General features: G+C 38.3%; 1 protein-coding gene across 7 annotated transcripts in view; it reads left to right on the forward strand.

Moving 5' to 3' along the window:
* MAPK10 (mitogen-activated protein kinase 10) overlaps window positions 1-21,152 on the forward strand; it is a 145,579-nt gene that overhangs the window by 89,607 nt on the left and 34,820 nt on the right. For 6 of the 7 annotated variants that reach the window (XM_062623437.1, XM_062623430.1, XM_062623435.1 and 3 more), the window contains 5 exons: window positions 9,652-9,781; window positions 11,931-11,989; window positions 13,491-13,629; window positions 14,875-15,040; window positions 18,115-18,186. In XM_062623437.1, coding sequence (XP_062479421.1) covers window positions 9,652-9,781; window positions 11,931-11,989; window positions 13,491-13,629; window positions 14,875-15,040; window positions 18,115-18,186 — 566 coding nt within the window. The remainder of the gene's footprint in view (window positions 1-9,651; window positions 9,782-11,930; window positions 11,990-13,490; window positions 13,630-14,874; window positions 15,041-18,114; window positions 18,187-21,152) is intronic. The other variant, XM_062623431.1, reaches the window with a different exon arrangement.

The following is a 21,152-nucleotide window of genomic DNA, read 5'->3' on the forward strand; positions in this document are numbered from 1 at the left end:
CAACAAAAACAGTGACAGACAGAAAAAAATATAGCAAGTTGTGAGAAATAGAAAGAAAATATGAAACAAGAGATTGTGCACGAAGGCTAGGTGAAGTTTGTGCGAGACATGTCTGGCATGGCACAAGTGAGAAAACTCATCAGAACGGGCAAGAGTTGATAATAAACAGAGAGATAGGAAGGAAGGCAGAAAAGAAGAAGACCCAAAGACAGGACTCAAAGCAAGTAACAAACAGGATCTCTTTTTTTTTTTTTTTTTGTTTTGGGTTGGGTTTTTTTGCTTTGATTTTTTCTCTCGATTCATTGTTTTACACTTTTCCATCCCAAACTGGTTGGTGCCCATTTACAAACTGGAAATATATTTTGTGGCTCCGGGGTTGCTAATTCACCATGAGCCACAGAAGGGGGCAGTTTCTGATTCAAACAAAATTCTGGTTTTAAAACTGTGTCAGAACATCTATGACTTGAAATCTGTGCTGGTAACAGGGCAACTCAAAAAAAACTAAGTAATTTCTAATTTTGTTCCTGTTGAACTGAGGCATTTTGGCTTGTTATATAGCAGGTAAAACATTTTGTATCCTTACAAATCATCAGGTTTGCCTGCTAGCATCTTATCTGTGTCAGAGGTGTCCTCCATATGAGAGACTGTAGATACAGAAGTATCACAGTTGGATGAGAGTGCTGAAAGAGTTGTAGCAACTTGGATTGGTTGAGTTCATGTCAGCATAGGGGCAGGTTGTGAACTAGCCCTTTGCCTGGGAAGGTAAAGACGACATGCAGTAGCACTGGCTTTCTTCCCTCCCAGAACAGCACCAAGTGACATTTTGGCATCTCACATTCTCTGTTTCTGTCTGCTTAGAATAGTGTTGCAGAGATTGCAGGGTTAGTTTCAGAAAACTAGAATTTGATTAGGCTTTTAGGGTTAAATTTTTGTGTTGCCTTTTTTTTTTCCTTCCATGATTATCACATTGCAGATGATGACTTGCTGACAATACATTTTCAGTGCTTGGTTGAATTCTGATTTTTAATCAGTTAAGAAATGTGGCAAAAAAGGTTGTGAAATAACCTTTCTTTTTCTCCAAACTGACAGCTTTTGCTCTGTTTGTCATGAAAGCCAGCAAGTCTTTTAAGTTATAACCATGAGGTGGGTATAGAAGATAGTAGCTGTTTTCTACTTCAGTTTGTAGATCCAAAAATAGCAGGCTTATCATGTGACTGACAGTTTGAATGTGCTAGGTACTGAATTTCTGCCCAGTGCACAGACTCTGTTTCAGTGTCAGTATTTCCCTAGTCTTGTAAATTGCTGTTAAATGAGAAAACTGGACTTTTTCTGGCTTTGCTGCTTAACAGAACTTGAAAACTGTCCAAAGTTTATATACCCTGCTGACAGCCCAAAGCACAGAATATGAGATCTCTTTGCCAGGTGCTGGGCAAACTTTTACTTAGTATGGTTTAACTACAACTCACACTTTAACTTCCTTTGCCCAGTTATTTTCTGCTACTGGATATTGACAGGCACCTCCAGCTCTGATCCATTTTTCTGATTTTTACCTTGCCCTGGCTTCGGTAAATCCTTGAGCATATAAAGAGTTAGTAACATGACATGCTTTGGAAACCATTGTCATCTTTTACATGTCACACACATAAGGGAAAGCATTTTGGCCTCAAGTCCTTTTCAAGCAGATTGGAAAAAAAAAAACAACCTTGGCTTCTTTCACTGACCAGGCTGAATTTCCTAGGCTAGCAGTTGCCAAAAGTTATTGTCAGCTAGCAAGACATATAGTGAGATATTGACATAAGAAGTGCAGAATCAGAAAGTACTGTTTTTACATTTCTGTTCAGAAAAGGATTCTACAACCAAGTCACTTTCAGTGCTAAGAAGTTAGCAGAGTATATACAGATGAGAGGTATGTAAACATACTTAATATTCAGCATCCTCATTAATATTTTAGTCTCCGGGCAAACTAAAATGGCACCCATTATGAGAGGCATGGCAGGCGATGTGTGAGAAGTATAGCTGTTGCTAGATTGCCTTTCCTACTGTATCCCTGTACCATCTTTGTGAGAATGCCTACAGGAAAATAGTTTATCTTGCATCAATGTACAGAACTGATTGCTGGATTACAAAATGGTTCTTGTTAGGGCATCACCAGCTCAAGTAATCAGAAAGATAACTAAATTGAGGTTCAATCTGTGGATGAGAGAGTCACAGAGGTATTTTTGTACAACTTAAGCCAGAAGGGCAAAACCTTGAGCATTGTAATTGTCAGCTCAGTAGAAAGATCTGTGCAAGGAGCGGAGCTTCTCTGAACACAGCCTTGTGGTTTGTGGTGGTGACGGAGCTGGAAAGGACAGTCACCTTTAAGTCACTATGAGAGCTTTTGGTGGAAAAACACTTTGTTAACATGAACAGTTTGATACTTTCATATGTGTAGTTGTTTTAAAAGAAGGTATCAGCACAGCAGGTGTACCCTAGTAACTGAATAGCCTAGGAGAATTTTTCAGCAACAGAGGGCAAATTTTTACTACAGACCCTCCTTTTCTTAATAGATTCCAGCCTGTGATTCCTTTTTCCCATAAATTTTCAAAGTGTGTAGCTTCTTTTGCCACCTAGTGAATAATTCTGTTCCTTTACAATTTTAATCAGTAGTATAATTGGCAAAATTATAATACAGCACATTTGGAGCCACCAGTGACAGATGTTGAGTGAGCTTTTATCATAGATATGTTTACTAAAAATAAGCATTTCAGCCTTTTTTTTTTCTGTGCAACTTCTTTTACATTGTCTTATGTATAATGGCTTGATCATCTTCCTTCAGACCACACTTCTGAAAGTTTGGTGGATACGAGCTGTCTCGGCATGACTGAATTGTAAAATATATTTCATAGCAAAATTATCAAACCTAGTTGCCCTTGGAAATACAAATTCATTGTGCTTCCCAGTTTATCTTTGCTGGAAAGGGCTGCTTGGCTTTGACATTTCAGGCAATGATTATAGTACTTTAAAAAGAATGAGTAATATGGATTCAAAACTGGTCTACATCTGTCATGGATATGGAATATCCATACTTTAGTGGTGACAGTAAATGGACTGGATGAGTTGTGGGCTTGAACTTTGTGTTTGCTTTCTTAGGAATAAGCATGAATGCATTTTGATGTCTCATTTAAACTGCACTGAGGTGACAGCTTAGTTCAACCTCTCTTTTGCCTTTGCTGCAAGGTCATCTTAGCATGTGAAGGGGCTCCAAAGGGCACCAGCTGGAGCATCTTGCCAGCAAGGTATCTGCTGTGACAGGATGCCTGTGCATGACTCTTGCTGCACTTCAGCAAGTGCAGTTTTTGCTAACCCATGTAGTGCAGGAAGGAACATTTTGAGCTCAATCAGTAATCTCTGCTGTGGTAGGAAGCTCATGGAAGGTCTTGTGGGCTGATTTATTTATGCTGTGAAACATCCATGGTGATAGGAAAAAAATAAATGATGACTTTGGTGCAGCCTGGAGGCAGCTTGATTGTATTTCCTAATCCAGCTGTTACCAGCTGATTGCAAGAAGCTGTGAGCTGATGGAAACTCACAACAAATAGCTGGAACCATATACAGTAACAGAAAAGGTGCAGCAGTCATCCATTATGAAACTGTATTGGTCTCCTTAAGCATCAGCTCTGAATGCTGCCTCAGAGGCCACTGAATTTCTCTGACTGTGGGGGAGAAATAGACCTGATCTGGAATGTAGAGTAGCCATTCCTGACAACAGGTCTGCAACTCATCATTAGGATCATATTGGTTATATTCTGGGTTTTCAGCACACAGACTTGTTTCCAAATGTAATAAGGACCTTGAAAGGCTCTTGTCCATCACAGTGGTCTTTTATTGTACTGCTTCAGGGGAAGTGTTTCTTCATGTTGGTGTGTGTAAGGAATTCTTCCTATTTTCATCAGAAACATTCACTATTTTAAATGATACTTTCTGAAGGGAAGTTTTCACTCTAAAAATAATAATTTATTTATTCTTTTTTAACATGATTGCTGAAGAGAGGAATATGCACTGTTTGTGAATAGATACATATCACAATCTGCCTTTAGAAACTCAGAAGTTATATGTTGTGTATATATACATTTCAATATATATCTGTGTATGTATATAGAATGTATTCTGATCCATGTATCAGTGGTGATTGTTAGAAGAGGTATCATCAGCATCCTTGTTAAACATGATTTTCAAGGTTACCAATTTTCTCTCCTGATGGACATCTCAGCACTAAATAGAATAGGCATTTCAAATACATAGATCAATGCTCTGTTTAACAAGATCAGCTTCAGCTTTCTTCCATTTTGCTGTGCTGGGATGAAGGGACTAAGGCAAAATGCTAATGTCAGTGGCAAAACTGCAGTACCTAGAAGGATCAGGTAATGCAGATATAAATAACAGTGATTTGTAATAATCAGCATAGCAGCTGAAGTATTTCTGGAGAAAGGCAAAAGCTGACCAAATTTTGCTGCTGTAGAAAGTTGATATTATATTAAGTAGCTTTTCAGATAAATTAAAATACTATATATGTTGCAATGTGTAAGTGTAATGATAGGTAAGCTGAACATTTACCAACCCTTGGATTTCTACAACATTCAGTGAAGAGGCTTTCTTAATATAGAAAGCTGTTTGCTGAGTTTGCTGAAAGTCTCCGTTTCACAGCATGCCCCAGGAGTCTAGGAGCTTCCTTTCCTGTTTTGGGTTTCCATTCTGTCATCTGAGGGCTAATAATAGTACTTTAATGAAGTAGTGGCTTGAGAAAGAATAACCATCTTGAAAAGGATATGTGTGCACCATCTGAAGAATCTTGAAACTAAAGACTGTCAAAAATTGTAATTTGTTATACTAGGAACCCCTAGCTAAAAGTTTACCTAAAAAATAAGTGTGTTCTGTGGTTTTGTCAGTCTGTTCTGGCACAGAATATAATGGAGTAGATAAATGCCAAGTTTCATTGTTGATTAAAAGAATTATTCCCGTATGGGAAAAATAATTTTAAGTATTTACTTGGTAAGTGCATGTTGAAATAGAAACTTGGACGTGAAACTAGAATGCTTTTCTTCCTTTCTGAAATAGGCATAAAAATGAATGTCTGGTCCTTCAAGTGTATGATAACAGAGCATTGCTCATTGATCATTACAGTCTGAACTCTCACACAGTATTAGTGGTAAATGATGATCTCAGTTAGTGTAAATCTCACTAGAATGAGTTTCATTTATTTCCTTTCTTTTTTCCCTGCTGAAGTCAGCAGTGTCTTGTTAAATAGCTGTAATTACATAGATCTCTTTGAAGGCATGAATTTACATTCACATCTGGCTAAAATTTTTTATCTCTGCTAAGTAAGTTTGTTTCAAATTATTTACAGTTTAAAAAGGCATTTTAAATACTAACATTTACCTTGCCAAACTAGCCATAAACAGAACTTATAGGGAAAGAGTTTATTTACTGCTTTTTCTGTCTGTTCAGCTGCCAGAGATAAGGTTGTAAACTTGGGGGATTTTTCTGAGCTCATGCTGCAGTAGGGCTATAATTTTATTGCAAGACTAGAATTGTAGTCTTTGTTATAAAAATAGGGCAACTGTATAAATGAAAAAAAACAAATTCAGTTGAGCGAGAGGTGTTACGAGTTTCCAGAGAAAGACAAACAGGCTTTTAGATGCAAGTCCAATCTCTTGTTGCAGATCTTGACACTGACTTTCACACTCAGCCTTTTCACAGCAGTTCACAGACACTCATTACTCTCTCTCTCTTATTCCTGCTCCCTTGAGTCACCTGTTTATACAGCCACTCTTCTGCCAGTGACTGAAGTTTGTCTTAAGAAGGCTTATCATCAATACTAACCTTGGTGTTCCAAGGTAAGGATTTTGTGTAGCAAGCAGCAGAGAGAGGACCTACATGTGGTATCTGTAATTTCATTGTAGTAAAATGCATAGTTGGCTGTCTGTAAACAAAAGCTTCTCTCTGGTGAATAGAAAAAAAATCAGTGCTATTAATTTACACAGAGCAATCAATATATGTATTGACTTCTTGAAGTAGTTGGACACCTTCCATTTGATAGGAAACAGTAATAGAAGAGCAGTCAAGATCCTTGTATCTCAAAGTAAATATCCCTGTACAAAGGATTACTTTAACTGTTGTTTTCCTCCATGCTATGTAAAGGGCTGGGAATGGATCACAAAATTCAAAGGCTTAAGAAGCCTTTCGTTTTCCCATTTGAGACTGATGCTTTTTTATCTCTTTCTTTGGTGAAGATCAGAAACTGGAGAAAATAGTTTGGTTGCTCAGATAAACTTTCAGTGTTACTCTTTTCTAACTCCTAGTCAGCAATTTTATGATGTAACTAATGAGATTTAAATTAAAGAGAAAATATTATTAAAATGATTCAAAGTACTCTTACATAGCTGAGTCTCATGTAAGATTTTCTTCTTAAATGAAGTTGTCATTAGCTGAGAGATTTGTCTGCTGAAGTATATTTACAGTACATATCTATGAATGATAGAGTCAAAACATTTAACTGTTGAAAGATCATAGGTTTTAAATCTTTCAGCTTTGTTTTTTGTTTGTTTAGTACTTTCTTAATGTTATTAAGGGGTATTTTAGTTGTGGCTTGTTGTGGATGAACTAAATGAGAATGAGAGAATTCTGACAGTTGCTATAGGATTTTTTGCTTTCTATGTGCTATTAGGCTATAAATCACAAACCTTCTTCCTCCTAACATAAGGTTTAGTTGAGTGAAACTCTGGCCAGAATGAAGTCAGGTCAGACTGGATCTTTGATAACCTTATCTCATAAGCTGCTTCATACATACTAGTGAGTGCAATGTCTTTGTTTATATATGTGCCTAGTATGACGTTACCTGGGTCATAAAAGTTACATGCCTTATTAATGAATAAGAGAAGAATTGTTATCAAATGACAGAATGGATCATGTTGGAGCGTGTCTAGTCCAAGCCACTTGTTCAATGCAGAGTCAACTAGAGAAGGTGATCAGGACCACTGGAAGAGTCTTGCTCTATCTTCTTTACTCATCCTAGCAAATACTTAAGTACAGAGATAAGATCCTCTTCTCCAGTGATTCGGAGAAAACTCCAGGAACAAACTTGCCACCAAAGTTTTCAAGCTGACAAGCAGGTATTCTTTTTTTTTGCGGTGCCGGGAGACACGGGGGATAGCTCCGCCTAATATGAGTCTCTGTATTGCCACACAAGCCATCCTTTTATAGACACTGGGCATACATACATATTCGTGAGGCTAAGTATGGATTACATCATTTTCCAGAAAGTTCCCCACATGCGTACAAAAATGTGGTGGTGGTCTCTGAGGGTTGTTTACTTCTTCTAACAATCTTCATCACTTCTGGCAGCCTTTGAAGCACACGCAGTAGATGTTTATACCAGCTTAATTGGTTCGTTAACACCACAGACATAATAATCCACCTGTCCTCCTACTTATCAGTTAGTTTAACCGTAGCTCATCCTGGACACCTGTGGTTCCCAGATATTCCTTATCCTTGCATCCTGTTCTTCTAGAATGTTTTTCTTAACGCTACGTCAATTACAATGGTTTATCTTGTACAAGAATTTTCAGTATGTTCTTTAGCAGCACTCTATTTTTTTCCTATGTGTCATGCACCTCAGTAATTTTCCATTGCTACTGTTACAAAGCCATCAAACTTAACATTACTTAAAACTGATTCTAAAGATTTATATATTCCATTTTGTAATTTTGTGGCCCTCCCCCCTTGTCTCACCAGGGTAAACAACCCCAGCTTGCTCAGCCTCTCCTTGTATGACAGATGTTGCAGTCCCTAACCATATTCGTGGTTCATCAGTAGAATTGTTCCAGTACATTCCTATCTTTCTTGTATTACAGAGCCCAGAGGTGGACCCAGCCCTCCAGATGTGGCCTCAACAACACTGAGCAAATGGGAAAGAGCAGTTCCCTTGACCTCCTAGAAGCAGTCTTTCTTCTTTCTAAGTGCAGCCCAGGATGCTGCTGTCCTTCTTAGCCATGATGGCACCTTGCTGGCTTATGTTCAGCTTGCTGTCCACCAGGACTTCTGGTGCAAACCTGCAAACCTGCTTTCCAGACTTTTGGCCCCAAGTGTATAATGGTGCCTGGGGTTATTCCTCCCCAGGTGTAGTGCTTGGCATTTCACAATGTTGGTACTTTGGGGAGATTCAGTATTTATTTTTACTTTTTATGTAAATTAACATTTTGATCTGAAGTACTTTCACTATGAAAAGGTTAAAATAGAACTTCCTGATGGTTTCGAGGCACCTGAAAGGGCAGTTATGAGACTTTTTCTTTTCTCCTTTCTGAACATATTTTCAGGGGAAACCCCACCATCCTGCCCCAAGTATCAGCAGTGGACTAAAGCACTCTTCAAAAAATTACTCATCATCTTTAACAGTTGTTCTTATTTGTGGGATGCATTTTGTGTGCTGTTTATTCAGGAGTAGTGTAAGTATTTTTCTCCCCCTGTGCGATTTCCAGGACATACATTGCCAACACTTATCTACCTATTTAGAGCACTTGTATATTTTTCTTGGCTTTGTGACTAAGCTTCTGTTGCTTACATGATTTCTGCTCTGTACTTGGTTAGTAGGACTCTGTAATGGAATGAATGAGAAATAAAACACAATATTTTGAATGTTTATTTTGCTGCTTAAATAAGTATCTTTAGAGCAAGTAGTGGTTTGGTTGATTTATCTTTTGGGAAATACACTGTTGCTCTTCATGGAGTAGCAAAAAACTTTCCTCACTCTTGGTAAAAGGGAGAATAAGCAAAAGGGTCTGAGGACTGTCTCTTTGGGAAAGTTTCTAAGAATTAGTGTGCTTTGTGAAATGCACAAGTTAAAATTTGTGTAGTCAGATTCGAACCACCAAAACAAAATAAATGGTTCAAATTCTCAGGAAGTGACATTTATCAAAATAACACAAGGTTGTATAAAACATTAAAGAGTTTAAGAAGAATTTTAGGAGCCCAAGTTTAAAAGTCTGCTTTGCAAACCAGAGCCTGTATTTCTTCATGTTTAGAAAATTTTTAACTGTTTTTTCATTGTGACAAGAAAATAGTAACGAAATCTTTTGAAATGGTTCTGTTTCTAGGTATATTATTGGAATTGGATTATATGGTCTCAAAGAATGATAAAATTACTTTATTCCATTAGAAATATAATAACGAAAAAACAAACTTTATCCTAGATAAAAGTAGGTAATTGTTCATTGAGCTGCTTGTGAAGGTGTCCTTAATAAAAGCAAAAGCCTCTCCGCTGTACCCAATGCACAGAGAGTTGCTTTATGAAATATCTTTTTGTCTCATCCAGTTTCTATTGTATTTTTATGTGAAATTACTTAATTATATTTTTCCCCATCCCTTGAAAATGAGTGTTAATTTCCTACAAACTGAAGGTCAGAAGTAGTGGTGCATGCTGTCTTCTGCCACTGTGATGGTACATGTTTCCTTTTGACGTCTTTTTCCTCATTAGAAACTCTCTCCTTCTTTTGTCCCAGTATTTTTCTCAGTGGAAAAAAAAAGGCAATAGCTGACTTGAGGCTCAGGAATTTGCCATAAGAAATGCAGGATATTCTCTAAGATGTATAACTCCTGTGTTTGTGATCACTGCAGTGCTGCATATGATGCCGTCCTTGACAGAAACGTGGCCATTAAGAAGCTCAGCAGACCTTTTCAGAACCAAACTCATGCCAAGCGAGCTTACAGGGAGCTGGTTCTCATGAAGTGTGTGAATCATAAAAATGTAAGTTTTCCATAGGTAACCAGAGAAGTGGTATGTATTTGGTTTGTTAATATCGTTGGGTGCCTTTTTAAAGCAGAAGAAATGAAAGGCAAATTCAGCTCTAGGCCTACAGTCTTTCTGGTACTAAATGGCCATATGAGAGACCAAGGATCTGTCCATATGTTTATTTAAAGGCTATGCCAAATGGGAGTGCTGGTAGTAGGGCTAGAGGGATAGAAGGGGAAAGAGCAGGATACATTCTTGTCAATTCCTTATCCAGAAATGCATAAATGGTTGTTGAAATCCTGGCTCCATCCTCTTATCACTGGGATTTGTGACTCAAAGGGACTGTCTCTTGAGTTGGTGCACCCATGCAGAAGCTGAGAGGACTCCTTGCTCTCAAGTTCCTCTGAAAACTAGTCATATAGATGCGTTGTACAGATTTTACAAGATGAGGGGTTGTCATGGTGAAGGTTGCTGCAAAACTGCTAAAGAAAATTAAGAACCAAAAGCACTTTTCCATTCTCACATATTTGTGTGTAAGCTAATGTGTGTAAACCAGGACTCTGAAGCCTCAACGTGTTGTGCCATTCCTTCTAATCACAGTGCTCTTTTTGAAATGAATAGCACTAACAGGTTCCAGACTTTCATGCTTCTTACACCCTCTACCTATTGTATAACACTTAGTATCCATAATGAACGAAACTGTTCTTATGCTGCAGCAAAAGATTTATTCCATGGATTTTATGTTAATTGTAAATACCTATCTATTAGTTAGAACGAGCTGCCTGACATTCTATAAGCTCTCTTTTTTTGTACTGAGGTATGTAGGATAGCCCCACTGCATTGTTGAGGGATCTCCCAAGAATTTATTTTTCCTACAATTCCTCAGTTTCTGCTGTGGCTTTGTGCCGTAACTTGATGCCCTTTCCTTTTAATTAGGAGTGATTTTTTCAGTTTGCTACATGCTTAGTCTTGCTTCATATCCTAAAAATGAGTCTCTCCCTATGTGAAGAGAATTGGGCTTAAAAAGTGTGATGTAAGGTGAGATTTTACACTTACTTATTCTCAATCACAAATTCACATGGAAAGAAAAAGCAGGGATGAGTGAGTAGCTCTCCCTGCAGAGCAGAGAATGATGCATTCTCACTTCATGTTTTTAATGGACTGGAAAGAGAGGGCAATGGGAGTGGTATTAACTTTAAATATATAACTTTATAAATGCTGCATAAAACTGATAACACCACAACACTGGTTGAGTCAGAGTTTTAATCTGCTTTTACAGAGGAGTGCAGAGGAAGGAGAGGATTGTAAAGGCGCCTGTGTGGAGGCAAGAGGAAAAAGAGAAAATCCTAGAGAGGTGATGCAGGTGGGGAGGAAAGCATTCAGATGTTGCCTTCATGGCAGCTGTGCTGACATCTTCTACCTCTGTTGCCTAGAGGTATATGCAATAAGAAAAACATGGGCAATTCAGTCATGTGAGGTCGTGTTTTACCTCTGTGCTGTTTCACACATTCCTACCAGTATCTTTCAACAGCCCAGCCCATTTAAACAAAACACAAAACAAATTAAAGAAAAAGAAAGGACAAAAAGGAGTTGCAGTATGCAAAATGTGTTTGCCCAGAATGTGCCTAGCATTTTAAAGTGCTCCTACCAAAAAAGTGGTACCTCTCATAATGGGATTTGTATCAGCGTATGTGAGCATGTGCCCTCAAAGGAATTGAGGCCATATCAAAAAGAGCGAAGGTCTTCTGTTTATTTTTAGTAAGGTAGTCCTTTATTATCTGTCCCCTCAGGTAAACATTCTTCATATGTAAGAAATCTCTGGCTGTAGCATGAGGACTGCTGTGCTAGACTGAGCTGAAGTTGGTCTTTGAACCTGTAACTTCAAAATTCAGAGGACTGTCTCACCCTTAGCATTTTGGTTTGTCACTGATCATTGCTAATCTGTGTCTCAGAAGCCATTTCAAGCGCACTTAGAAGAAATCTGAGAGATCTGCAGTATTTTATTTTGAATATTGCTGACTTTTTACTGATCCATAAAGTGAGAAGTGTTAGTGTAAATTGAGCAGTGAAAAAACAGAATTTATCCTTTAACACATACTTCAAAACGGGTTCAGCTGCTTACATTTATCTGTTCTCTTCATCCTTTGTGTATTTTGCTTTTCAGATTATCAGTTTATTAAATGTCTTCACACCACAGAAATCTCTGGAGGAATTCCAGGATGTGTAAGTAACACAGGCCGTAATTAAACTAAAGCTTTAGAGATGGGAGGGGATTATAGTGTACCTGAAATGCAATAACTTCTCAAAAGGCAAATGTTATAAGCCACCCTAAAGAAGATCATGTGTAGTCTACACTGTGAGTAGACAGATACCCTGCTTACCCATACTGAGAGCACTTTAGACAGCTATAAGTTGACAAATACAGGACTTCCTAAGCAGCATAATAGTGTGCAAACCTAGCTGATGGCTTTTCTTGAGAGGTCAATGCTTGTGTTTGTCTTCAGATGCAGATGAAGAAGTTTGAGTAGTTAAAAGGGTCTGCTTTTGTGTTATTAGTTTGCTAGGGGAATGATGGTTGCTATGTGACTCCCTAATATATATGTGGCACTTCAGTCTGAAATAACATCCTGTAAAAAAGACTGAAGTGAAATGTTTCCTCATTTCATATTTGTTTTGATATAACCTTGAACTGCATGAAATTACTTGCCTGGGGGACTAGTGCTAGGTGTTGAGCACAACTAGCAACTCTGCTGAACACTGCCCTAGTTTACAAGTGCTACTGTGCATAGTATGTACTGGCCCTGAATGAAATTTTAAACATTCAGTGATTTATACAGTTGTACTCCTTTTATTTTTTAGTCATTCCCCTATTCTGTATACACTGTATGGAAATGTATTCCCATTCTGTATCTAGTATCCGTAGTGATAACAGAGAGAGATGGCTGAAGTCAGGCAACTATTGTTCTGGTTTTGGTGTTTGGAATTCTCTCATAACATTGTCACTGCAGACCTGTGCAGAGAAAAGGAGGGAACTAGTGATGGAGAAAAAGACAAGGCATGCAGCATAAATTGAAATGGAGTGTGAGAGTGCTTTAATGTAATGTTACACTTACGAATCAGCTGTGCTTGTGGGATGTCTCGTAAGAAATGAGCTAATGTGTTTAAAATATTTATTGCTAAAGGGGATTGGGCTAATGAAGTTGTCAGTGAAGCTTATTTATCAGAAGCACAAGGTCAATTAGTTATAATGAGAATTGTGTGAAGTCATGAAATCTTAGAAAGAGTTTTGGGGACATTTCGGATGGGGTTGCGTATTTTAGCCTATCATGTACTGTGGTAGCCATTCCTCATAATGGTCAAAGGCCAAACAGTCACGACATTTGATGCTGTGACTCTTCTGTTTTCTGCACATTTCAGTGTCTTGCTGCTTGTTTGTCCATGTAGGGTATAGTCTCTGTCATGGGGAATACACCAAGAAAGGGCCAGCAATCCAGCTGTTTTGCTGGGTTGCTAAAGTAATGGTATCTCTGCCATAAGATGGTGTAGTGAGAAACAACCACCACAATGATAGCATTGTGAGTAGGCTCGGTCTCCAGCTGTGTTACTCCCAGTCCCTAGAAATAAAGTGAATATTGAGCAAGAAGACATTGTTACTTATTTGAGATGATGCTGTGGCTCCTCTTCAACACAGACAATAACACTATGACTTTGCTTTTTCATTCAGTTACCTGGTAATGGAATTAATGGATGCCAATCTGTGCCAGGTCATTCAGATGGAGCTAGACCATGAACGTATGTCTTATCTACTGTACCAAATGCTCTGTGGTATCAAGCATCTTCACTCTGCAGGAATTATTCACAGGGTAAGGGGTCTTTGGTTTAAAACTTAGGAAAGCATGTGACATCATCATAAAGACTTTAGAAACCACTTGAGATTCTTGTGTACTATGGATCAAAGCCCTATCTCCCAGAAAAATTACTGTAAACTTTTGAATCATGGTCCATCCCCTTAGCAGGATATCTTTGTGTTTGTGTTAGGAATGAGATTATTTGTAAATTTAATCAATTAAAAGATTATGTGATTATTAAAAGTAAATAATAAACACTGAAATCTTCAAAGTGATTATGATCTCTGAAAGGTGTGGATTAGTGTTATTTGTCCTGAAAATGCAGCTGGCTACATTTACCACACATGACATTCAGCCACTTTGAACTGATGCACTGTGGTCCAAGTATTGCTTGGTCAGGATCTGCAGATGTTAGGTTGTATGGAATTGGCATTTGCCATCATTTATATATGCAAAACAAATTAAAAGACTGCTAAGTCTTCTGCATCCTCTCATTTGCTTTTCGTGTCAGAATACTGTGCCTGATAAGAATGTGGTACCTGGTTGTGCAAGCCAGAGGTGTGATTGTTGCTGACATGCGGAACAGTTCATATGACAGTGGGCAGGAGGCAGTTCTGAACAGATTGAAAATATCCTGAGTTATCATCTTTATTGAAATGTGCTTGTACTAATTTGGGATTTCCATATGAAAAAACAATCAAAAAATGTTTTCCTTCCATTAATGGAGGAAGAAAACGAGGGCTGAGAAAATGGTTTACAAAGTGGACATTGCTTTACAATATACAGAAGTCTCCTTTCTTAGCATGTCATATGGTTAGCAAAGGATTATAGATTTGGCTTCCAATAGTCAACTGGCAAAGGATGAGTTGAATTATTATAAATGAAGCATTAAGGAATCTCCACACATACAGTTGGAATGTCTCTATTAGGCTTACAGCATTAAAAAAAAAAACACAGAAACTCAGGATTAGTACCAGAGTACCATTTTAGTTTCTTGAACTGCTAAATGCAATTAATTTAACACCAGTAGGATCCAGGTAAAGCCCCACTGTATGCAAAGTTAGACCATCTCCCAGAAGAGTTTGCTTAGAGAAACAGTAGCCAGGTTTTGCTGTGTATTTTAAAGTATTTTTGATAGTAGCTGTAAGTATCAGGAGAGTAAAACTCTATTTTAAATCTGACCTAAAATATCAGTTCATATCACAGCTATGCCTGGCTTTATGAAAGTCAGTCATATGCCTTTTCACTATCTTTTTGCAGGATTTAAAACCAAGTAATATTGTGGTAAAATCGGACTGCACGTTGAAGATTTTGGATTTTGGACTGGCCAGGACTGCGGGCACTAGCTTCATGATGACTCCCTATGTGGTGACACGTTACTACAGAGCACCAGAGGTCATCTTGGGAATGGGCTACAAGGAGAATGGTAGGGCTGCAATTTCGTAGCAAGCACAGTATGACCTGAAGTGGAAGGTCTACCTCTACAATTGTAAGGGGCACCAGGAGAAAAAGAAAACATAATGGGAAATGACAGTCATAATTTAAAAGGCAGGTCATTTAGAGCAGTTTCTTGCTGTTGTGTACTGCAGCTACTGAATGTATTTGGGATGCTGTGTTGGTGAATGTATCGCTGTGGAGCTGCAGAGTACTAAGAACCTTGTTCTTAGTTATGGTTGAACTTAACAAATACAGTTAGCTCTTTCTCTTTGGCTTCTGTGTCTGTGAAACAGTGTGAAAACCACTGAAATTGCTGAATGAATGATGTGCTCTAAATTTGAGTCTGGGTCTCTGAATTGTTCAAGGGAAGATGAGATACTAGCTGAAATAGGGAATCCTAACCCTCCCAGAATTTCTCCGTATCTGGAGTTCAATCTGAATATCAGGAATGGCTTCTATCTTTATGGTAGGTTTAACTAAACTCCCAGGTTTTGCTGACAGTTTTCATGTGTTTTAGCTGAAGCGAAAAAAAACATGCACCTGATTTGTATGTAATTTCACTAGAAATAAATAGGATTTTGCTCTGAACAGTCCGTGAGGGATCTGGATACCTCTTGATCCCTGGAAAGACTGTGAAAAGCAGGTAGGGGGTGCTCACTATAGAGAAGCAGGTAAGGAAGAATTCACATTTTGCAAAGTATGAAGGGAAAACTTAATAAGTGATTCTCATTTTGTAACATAGCTGTGAATTGCACCTGAGTGCCAGGTAGGCCAGCTAGGACTCAGATTCTGTTGTCAAAACTACCAGTGGTCTGTTTGACACGGAAAATTTTCAATGACAAACACAGCAAATGTCAAAACCACTTTTTTGTTAAAAAGTGTTCTATGTAATTTACATTGAAGGGGTTACCTAACCTGCAGGAGAACTTTTACTAGCAGCCAGCTGTATCCTATAAAGGGCATTGAACTGATTTTGGGTGCTGATTTCATGACTTACACAATAAAGCCATGCTAACAAAAAGTTCTCCAAAATTAGCAAGTCTGCAAGAATTATTTGTAATGTTTATGAATTTACAGCACACATTTCAATATTAAAGTCTAAAAAGTAGAGGATGATTAAGCACAGTCTAAGTGAAAAGAATAATTTCTTAAAAAAAAAATCTTCCTTAAAGTATTTTGTAATTGTTAATTTTTATAAGTGCTGTTAGAGATTTGAACTAGGCTCAGCATGCTTAGATGGTTCCTTTGTCAAAATCCAGAGTTCCTTCTATTCTGAAATGAATTATTTTGTGTTTATTTTTTTCCTCTCCAGACATGTAGTAGATGATTACTATTGTTGTTGTTATTGTCCCTGAAAGGACAGAAAAAGCACTTGTTTTTCACATGATTAAAATCACACCAAGAAAAAGTTAGACACTCTTGTGATGAAGTACACAGCTGGGAAGGTACTAAGAATGTTTGCCACATCCAAAGGTCTTGTTCAAATGCCCACTGAAGTTAACATGGAGACTTCCTTTGACTTCCTTGGGCAATGAATCTGGCTCAAGATGAATGATTCTGTCAACTTGTACAAAGCCAAAATAAAGTAAACAGAGAAAGAAAACAAAATATTTTAAAAAGAAGGTCAGCTTTCTCCTTGTAGGATCTGGTCTGCTTGGAGGCTTTGATCCAGCTCCCAAGGAAGTCAACAGAAAGGGTTGGTTTTTGCTTCCCTGCCCTGGCCTATGCTGCCACATTACTGAAGCTCCCCTACCTTTTTTCCCCTTCTTACTGCATATACTGCCTGTATAAGGACCGTTCACTGCTTTCATTTTCTTTCCGCACTTGGTTGGCTAAAGATGCATAATTACCATCAGTTTGCTGCCCTTCTGTGGAAGGTCCCATAACTGTCAGTTTGAAGAAAACTCTGCCACTGCCTCAGGCATGCTCTTGCTGTCCCATGCCCCTGGTACCTATACCCTCCTTTTCCCAAATGGAACATTTCACCTTTATTTTGTTTTACCAAGAAATGAGTTGTTTGTTTGTTTCTTTGGTTTGGTTTGGATTGCTTTTGGAGGATAAAAAGGGGAAGAAAAAGAGGAGAAACTGGTTGTGTAGGTCAAGCATAACCACAAAATGAGGACTCAAAGCTGAGAAACAACATAGTTTTTAAAGAATTTAAAAACAGTTTTTTCCCCTTCACATGGAATGCAGGTCTGTTCTTTCTGTTCATACTGTGTCACTATCTATCTAGTCTTTTTTATTGTAAGATGACAAAAATACCCCAAACCAGCCAGGTCAAGCAGATAATGTAACTACGCATATTGCATCTAAAAGCTAAATGCAGGATCAGGAAAATAAATGCTCTTACTCTTGATGGTACTTGTGCAAAGTGGTTGTTTTAGCATTTAAGTATGCAGTAAAAAACAGAGTCCACACAGGTCACACTCTCCAGTTCTTTCCAGTTGGTATGTAGGTACAGGTATGTATAGATAGGTACCTAGGACACAAGTACAGATCTTGAAGCAGCAGTTTTAAATAACCCTTAAGGGTGGTATTTATACAGCCTTTATTTATGTGAGTAGAACCTCTTCTGTACCGCTGCAAGGAGACTCAGTCCTGCATGGCAAAACCTAGAAACTGCCTGGTTGCAAGTAGGATTTGTTCCAGTTGATCATTGTCTAGCCTGAGGTTTTTTGTTGTTATCTTTTCCTTACCAAAAAAAAAAAAACAAACAAAAAAAAAAACACCTGTTTTTTTGACCATAAACTCAGTGTATACTATGACTCTGTGCAGTTGTTACTTGTTCTTTACTTGCTATCTGTGAGCCTTTTCCCAAAAAAGTTGATTTTAAACTTTTTCCACCATTGTTACTAACTACTGTCAATCTGACTGACACAGCTTTTACTTATTTACTTATTTATTTTTTTGGTAAGACATGAAAAAAAAACCCTAACAAAACCACAAAACAAACTGTACTGTTCTGATCAACCTGCTCTTTTTCCCCTCCTTTAGGAGTGAAATATTGTAGTTAACTTTTCTTTTTTTCCCTCCTTCTTCACTTCCCTGTCTCTGCTATTCTAGTGGATATATGGTCTGTGGGATGCATTATGGGAGAAATGGTTCGCCACAAAATCCTCTTTCCAGGAAGGGACTGTATCCTTGCGCCATTTGCTGCAGCTTCACCCCATCCCTTTTACCATGTAATGACTATACCAGGACTGTAAAGATAGAAGCAAAAAGTTGAATCCCAGAGGTATGAGTAAATGAAAATAGGGCACTACCAATATGAACAAAATTGAAAATGAAAAACAGATGCACAGAATTATTTCAGTCAAACAAGTTATTTTATTTTAAAACCTGTAATCATTCCATTTTATGTAGTCATTATGTCATACTAATAAGCAATAAAGCAAACAAGCATCATGGGCTCAAATTAGAGAGCTTTACTCATTATTATTCAAACGAAAAGTAAGAAAGAAAAGAATCCTAACTTGGCGCATCTGGCTCGTGTAAATCTGTTTTTCTGCTTTTATGTTTTCAAAAGAGTGGCTTCATAACATTTGTGGTGACACCACAATTTTTTGCTTGCTAATGCATCATGGAATTGGATTCACATCAATGCTGTATGGGCTCACAGTTGAGTCAATACAACATTTTTTATCTTTAAAATAAAATGAAGAATTTGACTCACCCAGTTTAAGGCAACTGTTTATCTGCTGTGGTTTCCAAAGTGGCCTGGAATCAGATTCTCTTCGTTTAAAAATGGATTTTCCTCTACTTGCATGAGGTCTGTGTTTTTAATTAAGCTGTGTTTCCTCCCATCTTGTTCTTCTTGTCTTGGGTGATATTATTTTTACCACTGCCAAGGTGGTGAAAGCCATATTAGAAAATGAAAATAAAAGAGGAGGTGCTCTGCTTAGCCTTCGGTCTATCACAGGCTAAGCCAGGCAACCTGCCTGGGATGGTTGGGAAGTTTAAGTAGTGTCTATTTTGCCCGTCAGCATAAAATGCAGCAGTGTAGCATGTTTTCCACTTTCAGAATCCAAAAGGCATGTTATTTTCAGCAGGTTGGCAGAAAGACACCGTAAAAAAACCTGGCATCAGCAGACACAGGCAGTTGGTGTGGAGAAAACCCAGCTTTTCAGACATGTAGTCATGGAAGTAAATATTTTTTTTTGCTGGCTCTAGAGTGATTCCTGTAGGGTTTGTCAGAGTTAGGTCCTGCCTGTCCTGCTTTCACAGCTCTGTCAACTTTCTCTGAAAATGTAGCTCTTCCCAGTAGCCAGGTGAAGATGCAGTTATACATTACCAATAGGAAGATGAGGAAACTGCAGGTGCCTCTTGTTTGTTGAGGAGGAAACAGCAACATTGTACTGGCTTCTAGTCTTATAGGAATATGAACTGAAAAGTTATCAGATGCAAAGCACAACAGTGAAATAAGAATGGAGGGGTTTATTATTAGTGGAATAAGAATGGTGGTTTTTACTATTAATGGATAGCTGTGATATGTCACTCCATAGGTGCTGAGCTTCCCCTACAACATGCGGAGCAGTCTGTAAACCCACCTGTGGTGAGCTGACCCTGGCTGGACACCAAAGCCATTCTATAACTCCCCCTCCTCAGAGGAGAGAAAATACAACTCGTGGGTTGAGATAGGGTCAGGGAGAGATCACTCAGCAATTACTGTCATGGGCAAAACAGGAAGGACTTTAGGAAGTTAGTTTAATTGATTACCAATTAAATCAGTAATGAGAAATAAACCCAAATCGTAAAAAGACCTTCTCCCACCCATCCCCTCTTCCTGGGCTAAATTTTACTCATGAATTCTCTATCTCCTTCCTGATAGCAGCACAAGGGGACAGGGGACGGGGGTTGTGGTCAGTTCACCACCCACTGTCTCTCCTGCTTCTTCCTCCTCAGGGTAGGACTCCTCACACTCTTCCCCTGCTCCAGCATGGGGTCCCTCCCACAGGAGACTGCTCTTCATGAACTCTTCCAATGTGAGTCCTTCACACAGGCTGCAGTTCTTCACGCACTGCTCCAGTGTGAGTCTCTACCATGGGGTGCAGTCTCCAATGGCAGCGTCTTATTCAGGGAGAGCAATAGAATAGTTTTTAAATACCTTTTAACATGTCAGTATCAGTTAAAATGACAACTGAATTTATAAACAAATGCAGACAACATTGTGTAAATTCTGGGATAGTCCTACTTTTTAAATCATTGGAAATCCCACACCCTACAATACAGTGTATGTGGCATTGCAGTGTAGCTTACTCATTTCCAGCCTGAAGTAAGAACATTCATGTACGATACAGTCTACATCCAAGAAAAATTGCACAGCTGCTGTCAAGCTTTATGAAAAGAAAAAATTTAAGAAATTATGATTGACTAAACCATCCCAGAGTTATCATGGCACTTGGTGCTGCCAACTTGAAATAAAATTTCAATTTCAAAGTCTCCATGGAAATTAGAACATGGAGAATATTAATTTCAGATAATCTCACATAAATAAGAAACTTTCTGTAACTATAAGAAATCTCTGAAATCTGTATAGACTACAGATACTAGTAAATGATAACTGTCCTGGTTGGTATTAATGGAAATTACGCATTTTCAAAAAAATGTGTATGTTTGTTAACTTTATTAAAATGTTCTCTGAGCACATGTTCTGTTAACTGCTCTTTTCATTGGAAAAAAAAAAAAAGCCAAACAAAAATTGAAAATTATTGCTCTGTCAATAATGTTGATGCATTTAATGTAATTGACCTAGCAAGGTACTTGTGATACGTCAGGGCTAGAGGACTGGTCCATTCAAGTGCTGAATGATAGTTTGTGATGAGCTAGCTGGTTCTCCGAAAAATAACACCCTCCAGTCTCCTGGAGAGTGCTGGGTAGAAGTTGCACAGCAGGTACCTTTGTTCCTTGTTACTCACCTAGAGCAGATGTTTCAAAATGCTGTCAGGGAGACTTCTTTGTCTAAAATCAGACCCTCATGAGAAGATATGCACCTTCTGATAAATTTGCAGGTGGATTTACAGACTAAAACTTTCCTGAGGAGTTCTGGTAAGCTTCTGTAGTCCACGTCTGAACTCCTTGCTCAGTATTCCTTCAATCCATAT

Source organism: Pezoporus occidentalis, unplaced genomic scaffold, assembly GCF_034315485.1.
Source record: "Pezoporus occidentalis ecotype Australia unplaced genomic scaffold, CSIRO_AGI_Poc_V1 ctg252, whole genome shotgun sequence".
Classification (NCBI taxonomy): Eukaryota; Metazoa; Chordata; class Aves; order Psittaciformes; family Psittacidae; genus Pezoporus; species Pezoporus occidentalis.